At 38.9% G+C, this 16,147-nt stretch overlaps 1 protein-coding gene across 1 annotated transcript; it reads right to left on the bottom strand.

The window, feature by feature from the left end:
• Positions 1–362: 362 nt before the first annotated feature.
• EMC7 (ER membrane protein complex subunit 7) lies at positions 363–14,580 on the bottom strand. The gene is made up of 5 exons (XM_063289975.1): positions 14,312–14,580; positions 8,925–9,044; positions 6,912–7,050; positions 3,831–3,911; positions 363–2,119 (listed from the first exon to the last, which is right to left on the bottom strand). The coding sequence occupies exons 1-5, from the start codon at positions 14,545–14,547 to the stop codon at positions 1,967–1,969; spliced, it is 729 nt and encodes a 242-aa protein (XP_063146045.1). The 5' UTR covers positions 14,548–14,580; the 3' UTR covers positions 363–1,966.
• Positions 14,581–16,147: the final 1,567 nt, after the last annotated feature.

The following is a 16,147-nucleotide window of genomic DNA, read 5'->3' as shown; positions in this document are numbered from 1 at the left end:
TGGGTTAGCCAATGAGGAGAATGTGAGGTAGAGAAACCATCCTTGATCTAACTGCTTTATTTAAAGCAGTCCACCAGAGGTAGAATGATCCATTCATTACTGAAAGCTGAAAAAACAACAATATTTTGAAGTGGATAAGCAAATCTAACCCATGTTCATCAACACATTAATTTCCCTTCATCCTATTTTGTTAGGCTGCTTGTTTGGTGTGAATTACTGCAATTGTACTTGACTCTGTCCCAGAATTTAGTATGAGCAGCTCCTCGGACTATCACCCTTCAGTCTATAATTATGGGCAGTAGAATCAAATCCAACACTTCACAACAATATTCTTTTTGTTGTCATATAACTGTTTGGAGAAGTTTTCAGCCCTGAAAGAAGTACAAGTGTTTAATTATGTGAAATCTCAATTTAACAAACTACAGATTTTGGGTGCAAGAGACCAAATTTCCATCCAGTCATTCCCCCCTGAAATAATAGACAAGTCAACCACATATAAAATATTTTGGAGGAGACAGTTATATATTAATTTTGCAACACCATGACCAAATGATGTAAACTGCCATGATGTACTTTTGTATTTAACACACGTTTGGGATTTTAAAAAAAATCTCCTCACCATATGACTTTATTCCAAATTTCTCTCTGAAATGAGGAAATTGGATTCGAGACTGAGCTGAGCTCCCATCTGCCTTTGTTTCTGCACTGTCCCATTGACATACATTCAGTAAGTTCTATTCTTAGCAAAATAATACCTCCCATGTATTCTTTCCTGTGGCTGAAAAATATTAAAGCTTAGAGATACTGGAATTGGAATCAAGATAAAAGGGGTATGTCCTAATATTTTAGCTATGTCTACTTAACTCTATGCTCAAGGGTGTTTCTGTGGCAAACCAGTGGCTTTTGGCTCTGAGTCATTATGTCTAATTGCCAGGCAGTACAGCTACCAGTAAAACTTAAAAGTAGAATAAATTCTTTCTCTCAGATACAAACTAGGCATCACTGTTCTTCCTGAAACTTTCTCTAGTCTTCACTATAAAATCATACAATAGATATAGGCTTCTAGGTCAGCTATCTGAGTTATTTTGTAGAGAACAGGGAGAGAGTTAAACTCTAATCGTAAAACAAATCCGCTCTGTATTAATATTGCACTCTATTAATCAATGCATAATTGCTATTCAAGTGTATCTCTGTTCTTCAGATGTTAGTAACATGAAAACCTATCCCAATTAGCCTTGTATTACAAGTTTGTAGTAAGACAACTATGTCTCAGGCAATTGGCTCTCTTTAGTTATACCAGCACAGAACTGTATTACTGTTTTTAACGTAGCCCAGGAAATCCTTCTTTTTAAAACTGAGATTAATAGAGGTAAACATGGGTTTACTTTATCACTGAGGGCTCTTCCTAAAAAGGCTTAAATGATGAGAAATTTCAAAGCATTCCATAGAAAAAATTGCCACGGCAACTTGGGAATAGATCAAATAGGAAATTAAGTTAAGATGCTGCAACAAAACATCTGCAACTGATTAAAAAAAAAACCACTTCTTCCAGAAAAAGCGTAGTAATTCATTGTGCTGAATATTAAGAAATGTACAATTATACACTATACACTAAAGAATGCCATTATTAAAGAATGCTTTCTATTTCTTAAAATCAAATTATTTACAGTTATGTATTGTTTATGAATCATTAATATATTGCACATAATTTAAATTCTTTAATGTCATTCTCTACAAAGGAGTTAACTTATCATCAGTACTGACCTTACAGAGTTTTAGAACCGAAGTGATGCTCCCATGTATTTCAAGAACAAGATACTTAAATAGATTAAAAAGCTACAGTTGCATCCTCTCCAAATTCGTACTGAATTAAGGTTACAGTAGTGGCTTTCTGTCCTTTCACAGAACATCCAGATGACACCACATCACAGAGCTGTGCAAACTGTGGTTCCAGGAAAAGAAACAACTACCTCCTTTTTCCTGCACCACTTTTCCCTGTCTTACTGCTACTGCCAGTAGACTTGCTAGAAGATTTTGAAGAGAAAAGTCTTGTCATGAACTCTGACACATCTGGCAGCTCATGGTTAGAATTCAACATATTCATGGATTGCTCCATTTCCTAAATATATACAAACAAAAGAAGGTATAAGGGAAAACCATCTCTAAATCATATATTAAAAAAAATACAGTGCATTTTTATAGTTTGCAGTTGCTCTCTACCGTACACCCCCACTACAGACTCCAGCCAGTCTAAATAACTTAAAAGAAAATTGTTACATATATAAGAAAGAAATGACTAAAAGCAAAAAAGCATTAAAAAAAACCATGTCTAAAGTAGCCTTACAGGACAAGATTGGCTCTGACACATTTTGAAAAACTGAAAACTCTCAATTCTAAGTATTATTTTTTCTTACAGCTTTTCTTCAAGCAAGTGAGCAGAGGAGTATCACCCAAGCACAATCATTGACTATTAGGACACCTCAGGAGCTAGACTAGAGTGTAATAGGTGTAACTTGAAAATAACCTGACACCTGTAAAGAACTACTGAAGACAGAGGTCATTCAGAGGAAATAAAAATTAATACCAACTGAACCCCAGAAGCAGCAGCCAAAGGCACACAGTAAGCACCACTAAATGTAGAAGATTTAGTAAACACCTTGAGTCTCCATTTTGTTCTAGCCCTCCGCTATTCGGCATAATGCATGGTGAAAGGACAATGAATTAAAATAATGTAATAAATATCATACTTCAACTTCCTATTATTGTGAATTTATCAAAAGGGTGTGAATTCTTGCTTTAATCATAATAACAAAGAGAAGGAGAGGACAGCATAATGTGGCAGAAAGTTTTAGAGACCTATAGAAACCGAATTCCTTTTAACCAAGGTTAGTTAAAATGTTTTCATTACAAATCAGTGCTAAATAATTTGCTACAGTGAATATAGCAGGACTCTTGATCTAACATCAGAGCAGTCCAAGAAATCAAGTCATAGTAGCTCCCATATCGAAAAAAGAGTATGCTAATTCCTAATAGGAGCAATAAGAAATTTTAGGCAGCAAGTGTCTCTATTGATGACAAAAGAGTAAAAGCTATTATGTCCAAATAAGCTTTGATGAAATATGGGACTACCCCAGTTGGAAAAGAAATCTGCTTTACAAGCTCACTCCCCATTCAATCGTGACATGAGAGAGCATTACTTAATTCTCTCATGTGAATGTTTTCTTGATTTGACTTTGAGATTCAGAGCACACCACAGTATTGTGTGTAGATGGGGAATATAAAACCATTGAAACTAAGATTATCCAACACATACATTCTCAAGCACAACAGCTTTATTACACTTGGTCTTCCCCAAGCATTGGGCTAGGATGGTGGTTGAGCTGGAAGGCTGTTTAGTCTGGTGCCTGGGGGGAAGGGTGTTTTTGTTTTCAACTATGTTTTAATGGATGTTGTGAGCTGCTTAGATTTTATGAGATAGGCGGCCATATAAGTCCTGTAAGTAAATAAAGATCTCATTTCACCAGATTATACTCTCTCTATTCTCTTCAGGCCCATCTTATATTTCAGAAGCTTTTTGGGGACTGTATATAAAATATGGAACAAATTATCCTACTTTATATTTCTTAAAGTCCTACTTTCCAGTAATAATTTCTGACTTACTTGCATTACTGAAGTTTCAAGTTCACAACTGTATTTCAATTATAGCAATAAACCAAAACCTCACTACTATATCTAAGACACTTCTCTGATTTTGTACATTATATGTATCTATGTATTTGGTTTATCCAGATTCAGTATTTGCAGTTTTCACTTTTGCAAAGCTTACTCACCCGCCTCATATCAGGATCACTGGTATTGACAACTTTAGGTAATAAGACAAAGATTAGCAATGGAAGGATCATCATCATAACCTTAAACAGAAGAAATTCAAAAGGTATCGTTAATTTCTTAAAAAATAATTTGATACTTCAAAGGAATGACTCCTCTTTCAGAATATTTATGTAACTTCAAAACTACCATAGTTGTTTTGTGAACAATCAAAAAGGAAGTCATGAACATAAATTGAGTATATTATGACTAATCTGAATTCACCTGGAACTTGGCCATGATCATTATATTGTTTAATGTCAACTAAAAACATAAACCCTTTCACAACAAATTATGGTAATCAGAAATATTCGAGAAACAGCTTCATATGATACCTTAGGACTGAGAAAAGGAAACCAGCAACCAAAGTTACATTGTCAACATGTGTCCTAAGATCTGAGGTCATAGTTCTCATGGGATTATAAGTCATGTGAGATGAGCAATGCAGAAGCTAAAGCACACCTGTTCTTTGTTGCATTGGAAGGAAGGGCTAACACCAAACAGTAGACATTGTAACAGCAGATTTTCTCTAAAAAATAATAAAAAGATTAATTTGACTGAAGCAGCAGTATTAAATATTAAAAGCTGTTTGATGGTGAAACTATCTTTTTCAGAACTTTGTGGGCTCTCATTGAAGGAATCTAGGAAGAGTTTGGATGGCCATATCTCAAATACCTTGTAACTGAATTTTGCATTGGTGTTCTTGTCTTGACTAATAACACTGGATTATATGACTTCCAAGATTCTTCCAATTCTATGACTAGCAGAATGATTTCATTATGAGCTCATTAACTGTAATCACTTTCCATGCTGAATTTTGTACAGGTAGTCCTCACTTAATAACCATTTGTTTAGTGAGTTTAGACTTAAGACAGTGCTGAAAAAACCAACTTACAACCAGTGCTCATACTTACAATTGTTGCGTCCCCGCAGTCACATGATCATGATTTGGGTGCTTGGCAACCAGTTCACATTTATGACTGTTGCAGCATCCTATGGTCACGTGATTGACATTTTTGACCTTCCTGGCCAGCTTCTGGCAAGCAAATTAATGGGGAACTACGTGATTCGCTTAATGACCACATGGTTTGCTTAACAGCCACAGTGATTTGCTAAATGACCGCTGCAACAAGGTCATAAAATCGAAGTTTTTTGATTCACTTAATCTCACCTCACTTAGCAACCAAAATTCTGGTTGCAATTGTGATTGTTAAGCAAGGACTACCTGTAGTCACTTTTAACATGCAAAGAACAAGTAGAGCTACTCATTGGAAAAGATTTCAGATGCCATAATGTGTCTATACCTATAAAGATCAGACTTTGAAGAAGGATAGAAAGAGTACTGATGCTTTTGAACTGTAAGAGAAGACTCCTCAGAATACAGTGGACAGCCAGGAAACAAACGGGACAAGTCAACCCAGAGTTCTCACTCAAGGCACAAATGACCAGGCTCAAACTATCCTACTTTGGACATGTTATGTGAAGACCTAGCTCTCTGAAGAAGGCTCTAATGCCAGGAAAGGTGGAAGAAAAGAGACCAGCAGCAACATGGATGGGCTGTTACAGTGGTGATGGGCGCACTGTTGAAAGACTTGGTTAGGGACAGATCATCATGAAGAAAACCTATCTATGTGGTCACCAAGAGTTGACATCAAATTGATAGCACATAATCAGCCAATCAAGGGCTACTCAGGTTATCTTGCGGAAACCAACCTAGTCCAAATGGCTAGTTATAATCACTATAAGGTTTTTTAAGACATGATTAAATCTATATAGTATAGAGTTTTGTTTTGTTCTTGTACTTTCCAAATACCTAAAGCACATCTGAGTTAAAGCATGGGAAAGATTAATGTAACCAGTGTGTGCCTAAAAGTGAACAACAGTTTTTCATTAAAAACTCTGAGAAATCCAATTATATACCGATTACTCTTGCTTATGGGAGATAAACTTCTAGCAGATTTTATAATCTAAAAGAATATGGTTCTTAAGAACAGCTTGTATATAAAATAAGTACAACTAGTTCTATAAAACAAGTACAACTAGACAACCCAATGGAGTTTTATACCCAAGCCATGCAAGAATTAAAGCGTTTTATAAACACATACACTCACACCCACAAAATGAAGCATCTGTTTCCAGGTTAGCTTAAGTTATCAATTTAACATGTCCTACTGTATGTATGAAAGCAAGAATATTTTACATACTGATTACTGTTCTGCCAAACAAGAACTACTAAGCCTGCCTGAAGCATTAATCACATTTTCTGATTTTCTGCATGCACTTCAGTTTCACGTTCTCCTCCTCATAATTGCTTTTGTCCAATATTAACTAAAATGCCAAGTTAAAAATTTTAACAATTAAGTTGCTATACTCAATATTTATGCTCTGGCAGCTTTACTTTAACTTTTACTTATATACCATATACAGCAGTGTAAGATACATTATTTTTGCGAAAAAAACCTATTTGACAGACAGAATGATAGGAGTTGCAATCTTAAATCACTTAAGCTGCCCAGAGTCACTTGCTGAGATGGGCGGCTATAGAAATCAAATAAATAAACAAACAAATAAACAAACATATTCAGTCTAATCTATTTCTAAATAAAAGTATCTAAAATTTGCATATAAGTCCGCATTGCCTCATGGGTACTGTAGACTCTTCCAGTTGACTTAGTAAATGAAATCCCTCTTTATGTAACCATCTATCTCTCAAGAGATATTTTCTGTCAATCACAAAGCTGTTTATCTCAAAGTGAATTTATTTATTTATTTAAATTTGTATCACCGCCCATCTCCCCCAACGGGGGACTCTTACTTTATGCATTATTACCTTCTAGAAAACATAAGTTTATTATTTACATAGACATGTAAGATCAGGTTTCTCAGGGCAGCTTACAACACACCAAAATCACCCAATAAAATTCCAAATAATTAAAATACACAATAGAACAATGAAACAAGCTAAAACTTGTTTAATATGTATTTTCTACAAGTGGAATAATAGCCTGTCAAACTTGTTTACGTTTATACGATTCCATACATACCATGGGATTCATTAAAAAGTCTGTCCATCCCCAAGACTCTCTCTTTATAAAATATGAAGGAGGCCCAGAAGATTTCATTTGAAGAGGATATGGCAATCGGACAACTTCTGATGTTTTGATGTAGTTCACATATCTTGCTCTGAATGAAAAGATTTAAAGGTGTATTCTATAGATTCTTTCAATTAAATGCAACAAATTATGCTCGTTTGCTCTCTTCTCTGTCAATACTGCTACACTTAAAACTGCAGTCCTACGAAAACGTAAGCTATGCACATCAATGCATTTCCACCGAAGAGCCTGCAATCATATTAAATGCTGCTTATTTGCAGGTAAGTGTTCTTAGGACAGCAGTCTAAATTATTTTACTTCAGTCGGACTCTGTACCATATGCAGAGCTGCTACTAACATATTCAGCAATTCAGTATACAGATAATCCTCTAGTTACAATGGCAATTGGGACTGGAATTAGCGATAGCAATCCCGGCAGTCCCAGGTGCTGTTGTTAACCAAATCCCACCAGTCGTTTGCTGAGGACCCACCCTGATCTAAGTCACTCCCAGCTTGGTCCCTCCCAGACCTGAGCCTTGGTAAGGTAAGTACTTCTGCTTCAACTTCTCCCATCCACCTATCTCCCCCCCAACTCTGCCCTTCTGGCTGCCTTGCACTCCGCCACCTCTGCCAGCCTTGCTGTCCTGCACTCACTGGCCCTGCTTCCCCTGCTGCAGCCAGATGATCTTCACTGTCTTCTTCCTGCCACTGCTGCTAAGGTGCGCCTGGACTGGCCCTTTGCAAGGCAGCTACTGGCTGCGCCAGGCCTTCTTCCAAGGCCATGCCTGCCCTTGCACAAATCATGTGCAGCCTTCTTGTGAGGTTTTGGAAGGTAGGTGTGTGAAAGAAGGCTCTAGCTGCACCAGCGTAAAAGAAGGACCCTTCTAGCCAGGTCCTTCTTGTGCGAAAGAAGGCCCTGGCTGGCATGCAAACGGATGCCCTGACCGAAGCGTGAAGGTCCTGGCTGGGGTGTGGGAGAAGCCCCAGTGGCACCAACGCAAAAGACGACAACGCAAAGAAGCCCCGGCCAGTAAAGTAATGGGGTGCAGTGCAGCAGGCAGGGCTGAGCAGCAGGGGCAGCCGGCAGTGGGTAGGTGGGTGGCCAAAGGTGGTCGTAAATGCGGGTGGGCCCAAATTTTGTTCATGTGACTCCGGGGCACTGCAGTGGCTGGAACTTCAAGGACTGGTAGTAACTCCCTATGTTCAGTGCCACTGTAATTTCGAATGGTTGCTGAACAAATGGACATTAAGTGAAGATTATCTGTATGCATTTATATTCTCCAAACTCTGGGGTTTTTTTGCTACAATGTTATTTATTCAAGAGAAGCTTCAGAACAGTTTGTGACATTGCATTTCACCTTTACAGATATTGTACCTGGTATCATTGCAACTCAACTATATCATAAAACTTTCAGATAAAATTTAAAGCTGAGATTTTGAGAAATCCATGTATCAGATAAGCTAGGTTTTATTCCTTTTTAAATATCTAACACTGATATATCCAAGATAACTTCAAATTGCCTATGTAAGCTACGTCATGCATATCAACACATTCTTAGCGGTAAAATTATGGCTGGGTTAACACACTGCAGTAAGTCATTATTTATTTTAACTATTATAAACAAGACAATGACCTGGTTTACACAATATTCAATCAGAAACCAAGTTTTATAAGCCACAATGACTTGATTTATACATTGTGATAAGCCAAAACAAATAAATCTGCTTACTTTAATAAGTGAACTGAGCCTATGTTACATGTTACAATGTTCATTAACAATATTGTATCTCAACAAAGATGAACACAAAATGGCCCCAGGGCTTTTGGCTCACTAGATCATAACTTCTGGAAAACCTTTCCAAATGTAATATGATGTAGTAGGCACATATTAAAAATTAAGCTTTTCATCTCCTAACTTACAAAAGATATTGATTTGTTGCAATATGAAATTTTAAACAGTTCACCTCATTTTCCCTCTTGAAGTAATGTCTACTCGTACTGGTTCAAATTTATAAGCTGGAGATATAACTTCAACTACGTATGATCCAGAAGGAATATCATGAACCACAAAGCTTCCATCTGTCCTGATAAAATAAAAAAGAACCAAACATGTAACTCTATCACATGATATTTTCAGAGATAACACAATAATTTCAGATTACATACCATAAGAAAAGCCTGGCTTGATCAGAAAAACTAGCCAGTTTAGAGCTACATTTTAGAGCATTAGAATCTCTGTATTAAGAAGATTATAACTCCCTCCAACGTATATGAAATACAATGTTCTTCATTACTAACGTAATTGACAGTGAGCTGGTATAGCACTGCAATTATGAATACAAGTTAAAACATTCCAGTTACTATCTCCGCAGAACCAATTATTACCAACTGGCCTTAGACAAACTGCAAAAATCTCTAATGTGTTACATACGAATAATAATACTTATCTTACAGGCCTGTTGTATTTAGAAATGAAAACAAATGAAGTATATTGGGTTAACTGCATAAATATCTAAGCCAAATAGCTGAATTAAAATGTCAGATTATAGCAGAGTCAGAAACCTGTAATAGTCCAGATGTTGCGAACTAAAATTCCCTGCACCCATGACAACAGCATCCCCACTCTAGGAGTAGGAGAAATCAACAGCACAGGTAGTGAAGTAAAACCGAATGGCATTCTAGTTGATTTAATAAACTGCAGACCACTTCCTTCATCAGCTAAACTGGATAAACTGCCCACAAAGGTCTTATCTGGAGAGTGGTAAAACTGTCCATTATTGTGGTTTCTCTGGTGTCAATCCTCTTCTGATAAAGGGGACATACAAGAAGCAAACTAGGGGAGGCTCACTTTTACTGTCTCTAAATCCCACTTGTTCCTAGGTGTATCTCCAGAACAGGGAATGGGAAACTATACCATCCTTGGAGCTGAGTCTTTTCCTCCTTTAAAGCTAGTGGTAGGAGAAATAAACACAAGGAAAATCCTACGCCAACAAAAAAGGGGACAGGAAAATAAGAAAACTGCCTCTAAGATTTTGCCATGGCTGGAATGAGGCCAGCCATGCTTAGCTAGTGGCATTTTTTCATTGTGGAATTTCCTACTCTAACCTTATAGATTGCTTCTATATAATGTTGCTCAGGTGAACATTTCCTTCATGTTGCTCCCTTCCAAATGCTGTCTTTGGAAGCTTGTGTTCTCTTCTCAGAGCTTTCGGAAAGAGAGTACAGCTCTCTGAGGTCTGCGCAGACTTCAGACAGCTGCGCTCTTTCCAAAGGCTCTGAGAAGAGAGGGCAGCTCTCCGAAGACAGTGTTCCAAAGGGAGCCACATGGAGGAAACATTCGCTGGAGAAGTTGGGTCTGAAAAGGAGATAGCAAAGGGAGCCAGGCGTTTCTGCTTCGGCCATGGCAGCTGGGTGAAAAAGGCAAAAGCTCGGTGCAGGGAAGTGGGAAAGAAGGCAGCTGAGTGAACAAATGTGGACTGGGGCGGCTGCAGTTTCATGGGGTAGCTTTGCACAGCTGGGCTGGGGTAGCTGCAGTTTCATGCTGTGCTGCAGCTCAGGGGCTTCTTGCAGCCCCAGAGCCATGCAGTTCTGGTGTGGCTTGCCTCCTGCAAGGCAGGGTGCAAGGTGGCCAAAAGGGCAGAGATGGGGGGGGGGAGATAGGTGGGTGGGGGGAGTTGAAGGCAATTGCTTACCTTACTGAGGCTCGGGGTTGGGAGGGACCAAGCCCCGAAGAGCTTGGATTGGGATGGGTGCTCGGCTAATGTCTGGTAAAATTCACTTAACGATGGCAAGGGGAATTGCCGTCACTAAGTGAAGCTGTCACGATGTCTCACTTAACAACCATATCACTTAGTGACCTAAATTTCAGCCCTAATTGTTGTCGTTAAGCGAGGACTACCTGTACATAGGCATAAGTGCCAGATGAATACAGCTAATTATCTGATAATCCTAGGGATAATCACCTGGGGGGAGGGGAAGTATACAACTTTTTTTTAATAGTTGACTGGTACTATATTTATTCTTTAAGTTGTTCAATTTAACTTCTATTCTACCATAAATTATTTTATCTGAACATAAATAATCATATTTCTAAATAGAGTAAGTAATAGGGCTGCACTGTTATTGATTTATAAAAGCGCCTGGATCGCAATCATGTGACCACAGGGATGCTACAACAGCTGCAACTTCACAGACCGGCCTTAAGTGCCTCTTGTTCAGCGCCACTGTAATTTTCAAGAGTTGCTGAATGAGTGGTTATAACTTGAGGACTACCTGTATATTAGAACCATTGCTTTTTCACAAATTCGTAAGTGATTATCAGTTACAGATAAGTGGCCAAGCTTTCAATAACATCAACACCTAAGTTCACATATACTTTGATAGAATTAGTTGGCAGTGATTATCCATGTGAAAGATCTAGTACTTTGGTAGATATTGCAATGAAAAAAGTCAAACCAAAGTGTGATGTTTTTTAAAAAGACAAATTTTACAAGAAATAGTGTAAAACTGCCAATATCCTTATACAAATTTATGGTGTTACTTTGCCTCAAAAAGGCTACTGCACAGCCAAAGAGGGTCCCAGATGTGACCTTTCATAATGATCTGGGGAAGGATCATCTTCCCTATGAGGACTGTTTCCAATGTGTAGGTATTTTTTGCTCAGAAAAAAAGCAAGTAAAGCATTACACACGGCATGGAGAAAGTTGATAAAGGGTACGTTTTGGCCTGCTCCTCCAAGAATCTGGAGTCATCTAATGAATATGATTGGCAGATTGTACATAATCCTTCTTTATCTATATACTTAAACTATGAAATTCAGAAAATGATTTTATTTTATTACTAGTATTTCTAAGCCACTCTACTTTTTTAAAAAAAATAAAGTGTATAGCCACTTTTAATATAAAAAATGAATAGAATTTTTTTTAAAAAAAATAAGTGTATAGACAAATTGACTAGTCATAGTGGCTGTAAAAGAACATAAAAACAGCCCTGCTGGATCAGGACAAATCTCACATCACACCACCAAAATTGGGGTTGGATTATCTGCAGACCAGAGCTCAGATTTTTTTAAAGCCAGTCATGGCCTTAAAATCACAGAGTTTTATAAACGATGACATAACAGTTTGCAGTTTCCTGCCTGTCACTGTTAAAAATTCAAGGATTGGTTCATCTGCAGGTAACACATTTTTCATAGTAGTTTGGTTGAAATTTTGAAAGTTGGCTTATCTGCAATTATATACAGTATTTTAAATTCCTTCCAGTTAGCTTCATTGGATGACCTCTGGTCCCATTGTTTTAAGGGAGAAAAATATTTATTAAATATTTATTAAGCTTTAATATATAAAATAGCTAAAACTCTCTGGACAATTTACAATAAATCTGTAACATGCATGATTTCATTCTCACAATCATGTATCCCCCACCCCCTGTCCAGTCATTCTTTTTCCAAGCTAAAATTGCAAATGTTCTGCCCTTTACTTGTATGGAAGTGCTTGAGCCCCCAAATCATGTTGGTTACCATCTTCTGCATTTTTTCCCCGCTCTATATTATTATTTTTCCAATGTGGTAACCAGAGCTGTACATGGTATTCTAGATGTGAAGGTATCAGAGATTTGTACATTATAGTATTGGCAGATGCTACACAGAGCCAACATCTTCACTGAACTATTCACTATGACTCTAACCATTTTTTCCTGGATAGTTAGACATCTGACTTTACTAGAGTACACATGAAGTTAGGGGTTTTTGCTCCAATGTGTATCATTTTATATTTACTTAAATTCAACCACATTTGCTACTTGCTCGACCACTCATTTTAAAGAGATCCTTTTGAAATATATTCATTTCCCATTATCAGAGGCAACATGTATTCTGTGTGCATGTACTTCTACTCTGCAGGAATTCATTAGTGTAATATAAAAAGTTGTGTTAGCATTTTATCAGAGAATGTAAAAAAGGAAGTTGAAGTCTCTTATGAACTCTGATAAGAAACACTGAGCACCTGCTTAAAATGCACCCCTTTAACACAACTGCCCTTCTGGAAGGGGGCATAGGGAGAAAGCGGGAAGGACAACTTCCCCATCAATATAGTGTTTAAGGATACCATAGTAACACTCATCATTCTTGGTCCAATTCCAATTTACCATCAAGAAAAAAAGTAATTAATGGGTGGATGCATTACATACTTGTCCAAGACGTGCATCTAAAAAACACCGGAATTAACATTTGCCTATAACTGAGTATGTGTGTGTAAGACATAGCCGCAGATCAGAAACACAGGGATATCTGAAATTGAGCAGTTTATTCTTCCTCAGAGTAGAAAACAAACTGTAAAGACTGAGAGGTATGTTTTGTGAAGCCCAAATATCTTTAGAAAAAGCTGTTTGTCATCTTCCCAGGAAACAACCCAAACCATAAACTGTGGCAGTAAACATGTTTTAAGATCTGTACTGGCCAATCTACCTTGACCTTGTCCAGACCAACTTTCCCCCAGCCTGCTCTCTGGTATAAGATTTTAAGATGAAAAAAAAATAGTAATACTGTGTAATCACCACTAGTACTTTTATCTTTGTCTATATAGCCAGGAAGCTCTGTTTGTTACAATTTATATCATGCTTTTCCTTTTAGGAGCTCCCTACTCCAACTTTTCTCCACAACAATCCTGTGGACTAGGATGGGCTAAGAGAGTGACTGGTCCAAAGTCACCCCCTGAGCTTCCATGGCTAAGGTTGAATTTGAATCCAAGTCTCCCCAGTGCCAGTTTAGAATCCAGACTCCCATCTAGACCCCACTGGCTCTCAAGGTGAAACCTCCCTTGACTAAAGCTTGACTCCATGGACCCAACCGTATTGTTTTCTTGGCAACAACAGAGAAGTGGCTTGCTAGCGCTTTCTTCAATTCCCCATCTACCACCGTGGGATTTTCTGGTAGTTTTCCACTCAGGTACTAACTAAGTGCAAAACTTGCTTAGTATTTTTTTTTTTTTTTGCAAGAGGGCTAAGGCGACAGTGATGCTAACCCTGGGGAAGCCCGTTAGACTAGGAGACCTGTCCTCGCCTAGGCCGTTCCGATATTACTTGCCCCCTTCGAGCTCGCCCAACTTAGCCTCGCGGGAGGCCTCTAACTACAAACTGCGGCCAGCCTCCCGGGGCTTCTGGAAGAGAGGCGAGGATCCAGAGCAAATTAGAAACTAGCTCTCGACGCGTTCCTCCCGCTTGGACCACGGCTGGCAAGGAGATCAGGACCGCAACGGGAGCGGGACCCCCCACCAGCATCCCAGGCGGGGTCCGCAGAGGTGGAGCGGAGCTGGGTGAGAAGCGACGGGCCACCGCCGCCGCGGTTGCTACTCACTTGAGGAAGCCGACGTGCTCCTCCCCGTCCACCAGCACTCGGGCGCCCGCAATCCAGTCTTGGGGCTTCACCCCTGGCACCACCGCACGACCCTCGATCTTAAACCGCTCACCGACGCCAAGAGCATCCCCGCCACCTCCGCCGGTCGTTTCCGAAGCCCACGAACGTGAAGGGAACTGAAACATCGCCGTCAGCACTATGACGGTCCTGAACAGACAGAGGGACCCGGCCGCCATGATAGCTCTTCCGCGAGATACCGGGATGACGAACAGGCGGAAGAAGGGGAGCGTTTTTTTCCTTTACTTCTATTAGCGCATGCGCCAAACGGCCGTAATGACCCTTTGACGTGCTTGTGCTGCCTGTGGTCACGTGACAAACAAGGGGCGCGCGCGATTCTGAGCCTGAAATCGCGAACTCAGGACTTCCGGTTCTTTCTAGCATTCCTCCCGAGGAGGAAGTGGGCTCTGTCTTGGTGCAAAAGTGTTGGCAGGCAAGATTATATTGCTGTGATTCGACAAAAGTATACACGCTACCCTACCCTAAAAATAAGCATAAAAATAATCGTGAGCGATCCGAGGAGAAATGACTATTAATTTTTGCAGAGATCTGACGCTAACGCGAAACTTACTTAATTTGAAAACAGCTCCAGTCTCTTCTTACAATGTTAATACTGGACTGCGGCAAATGGGAGACATTGCAACATATTTGCATTCTTTAAAAGTTGCAGACTATTAAAAAGAAAACATTTTCACGTGAAATTAAATTCTCAAAATATATGGGCTTTCCTGTTTTTGAGGAAGCAGCTATGCTTCCTCTATATCAACTATGTACAGTATACAGATAGATTCGGAGGCCGTTGCAGAGGTAATAGATACTTAACATGGTTTCATCTGTAGATTTATAGTACTTGAATAGATTATTAACTAGCTACTGTGTTTTTATTGTATGTTGCTCTGATTCACTATCCAATAATGTATTTAAACAAAATTTTGTACTATAACATTTTATCCTTCTACTTTCAACAACAGAGGAACTAGGATGCAGAAGCTCGCCTTGACTCCTGGTGACTACTTTGGGCGTGGCCAAGTTGTGATATAAGAAACAATACTGAAGTCTTTTGCCACTGCTGCCACTATTACCTTTTAATTGAATTTTTAAAGTCATGATGTGCTTAAAAATTTATTTCTACTTGCTCATGTAGTTCTCAGTATTTGCTGTTTTAACACACAAACTTAGGCCTATATCCACAGATGCATCTACTGCTTTGTATACATATCTGTAATATACAGCAGGCATCCAGCATTTTCACACCCTTTACATCCATGATGCATTCTTGCACATGTGCTTTTAAGAGTCACTAGCTCTGGGAAGAGCCAGCTTGGTGTAATGCTTATGAGGGACTGTGAGTTCTAGTCCCACCTTAGGCACAAAGCCAACTGATTGACCTTGGGCCAGTCACTCTCACCCCTAGGAAGGAAACACCAAATCACTTCTGAAAACATTGCCAAGAATTGCAGGGACTTGTCCAGGCAGTCTCCAAGAATCGGACACAACTGAATGGATTAAAAAAAAAAAGCTCTGGGATCATCAACTGATACCTAACAATGATATGTTTTACAAGATTTTCACTGTGATCTTGTTTTACTAAAACCTTACAGAACTTGGAAGTACTGTACAGTGATAACAAACTCATTTGGCAAAACAATTCGCTGGGGCAAAAGAGAAAATTGGAGGAGGAAAAGTTGCAGATTTCTTCTGGCAGGGAAGATGATGAAAATGGGACTTTGCTCCTTTGTTATGGGTCTTTCTAATACAGTATAATTTATTATACTGTAA

Source organism: Candoia aspera, chromosome 1 (genome assembly GCF_035149785.1).
Source record: "Candoia aspera isolate rCanAsp1 chromosome 1, rCanAsp1.hap2, whole genome shotgun sequence".
NCBI classification, from domain to species: Eukaryota; Metazoa; Chordata; class Lepidosauria; order Squamata; family Boidae; genus Candoia; species Candoia aspera.
This window is presented reverse-complemented; position numbering and strand designations above follow the sequence as displayed.

What these genes read in the sequence shown, in the direction of transcription:
- EMC7 (XM_063289975.1), bottom strand. Translation starts at nt 14,547, where the DNA reads ATGGCGGCCGGGTCCCTCTGTCTGTTCAGGACCGTCATAGTGCTGACG. An exon ending in ACTTTTTAATGAATCCCATG is followed by an intron (nt 3,912 to 6,911) that starts GTATGTATGGAA and finishes CTTCTGTTTAAG; the next exon opens with GTTATGATGATGATCCTTCC. An exon ending in GTGATCCTGATATGAGGCGG is followed by an intron (nt 2,120 to 3,830) that starts GTGAGTAAGCTT and finishes GTATATATTTAG; the next exon opens with GAAATGGAGCAATCCATGAA.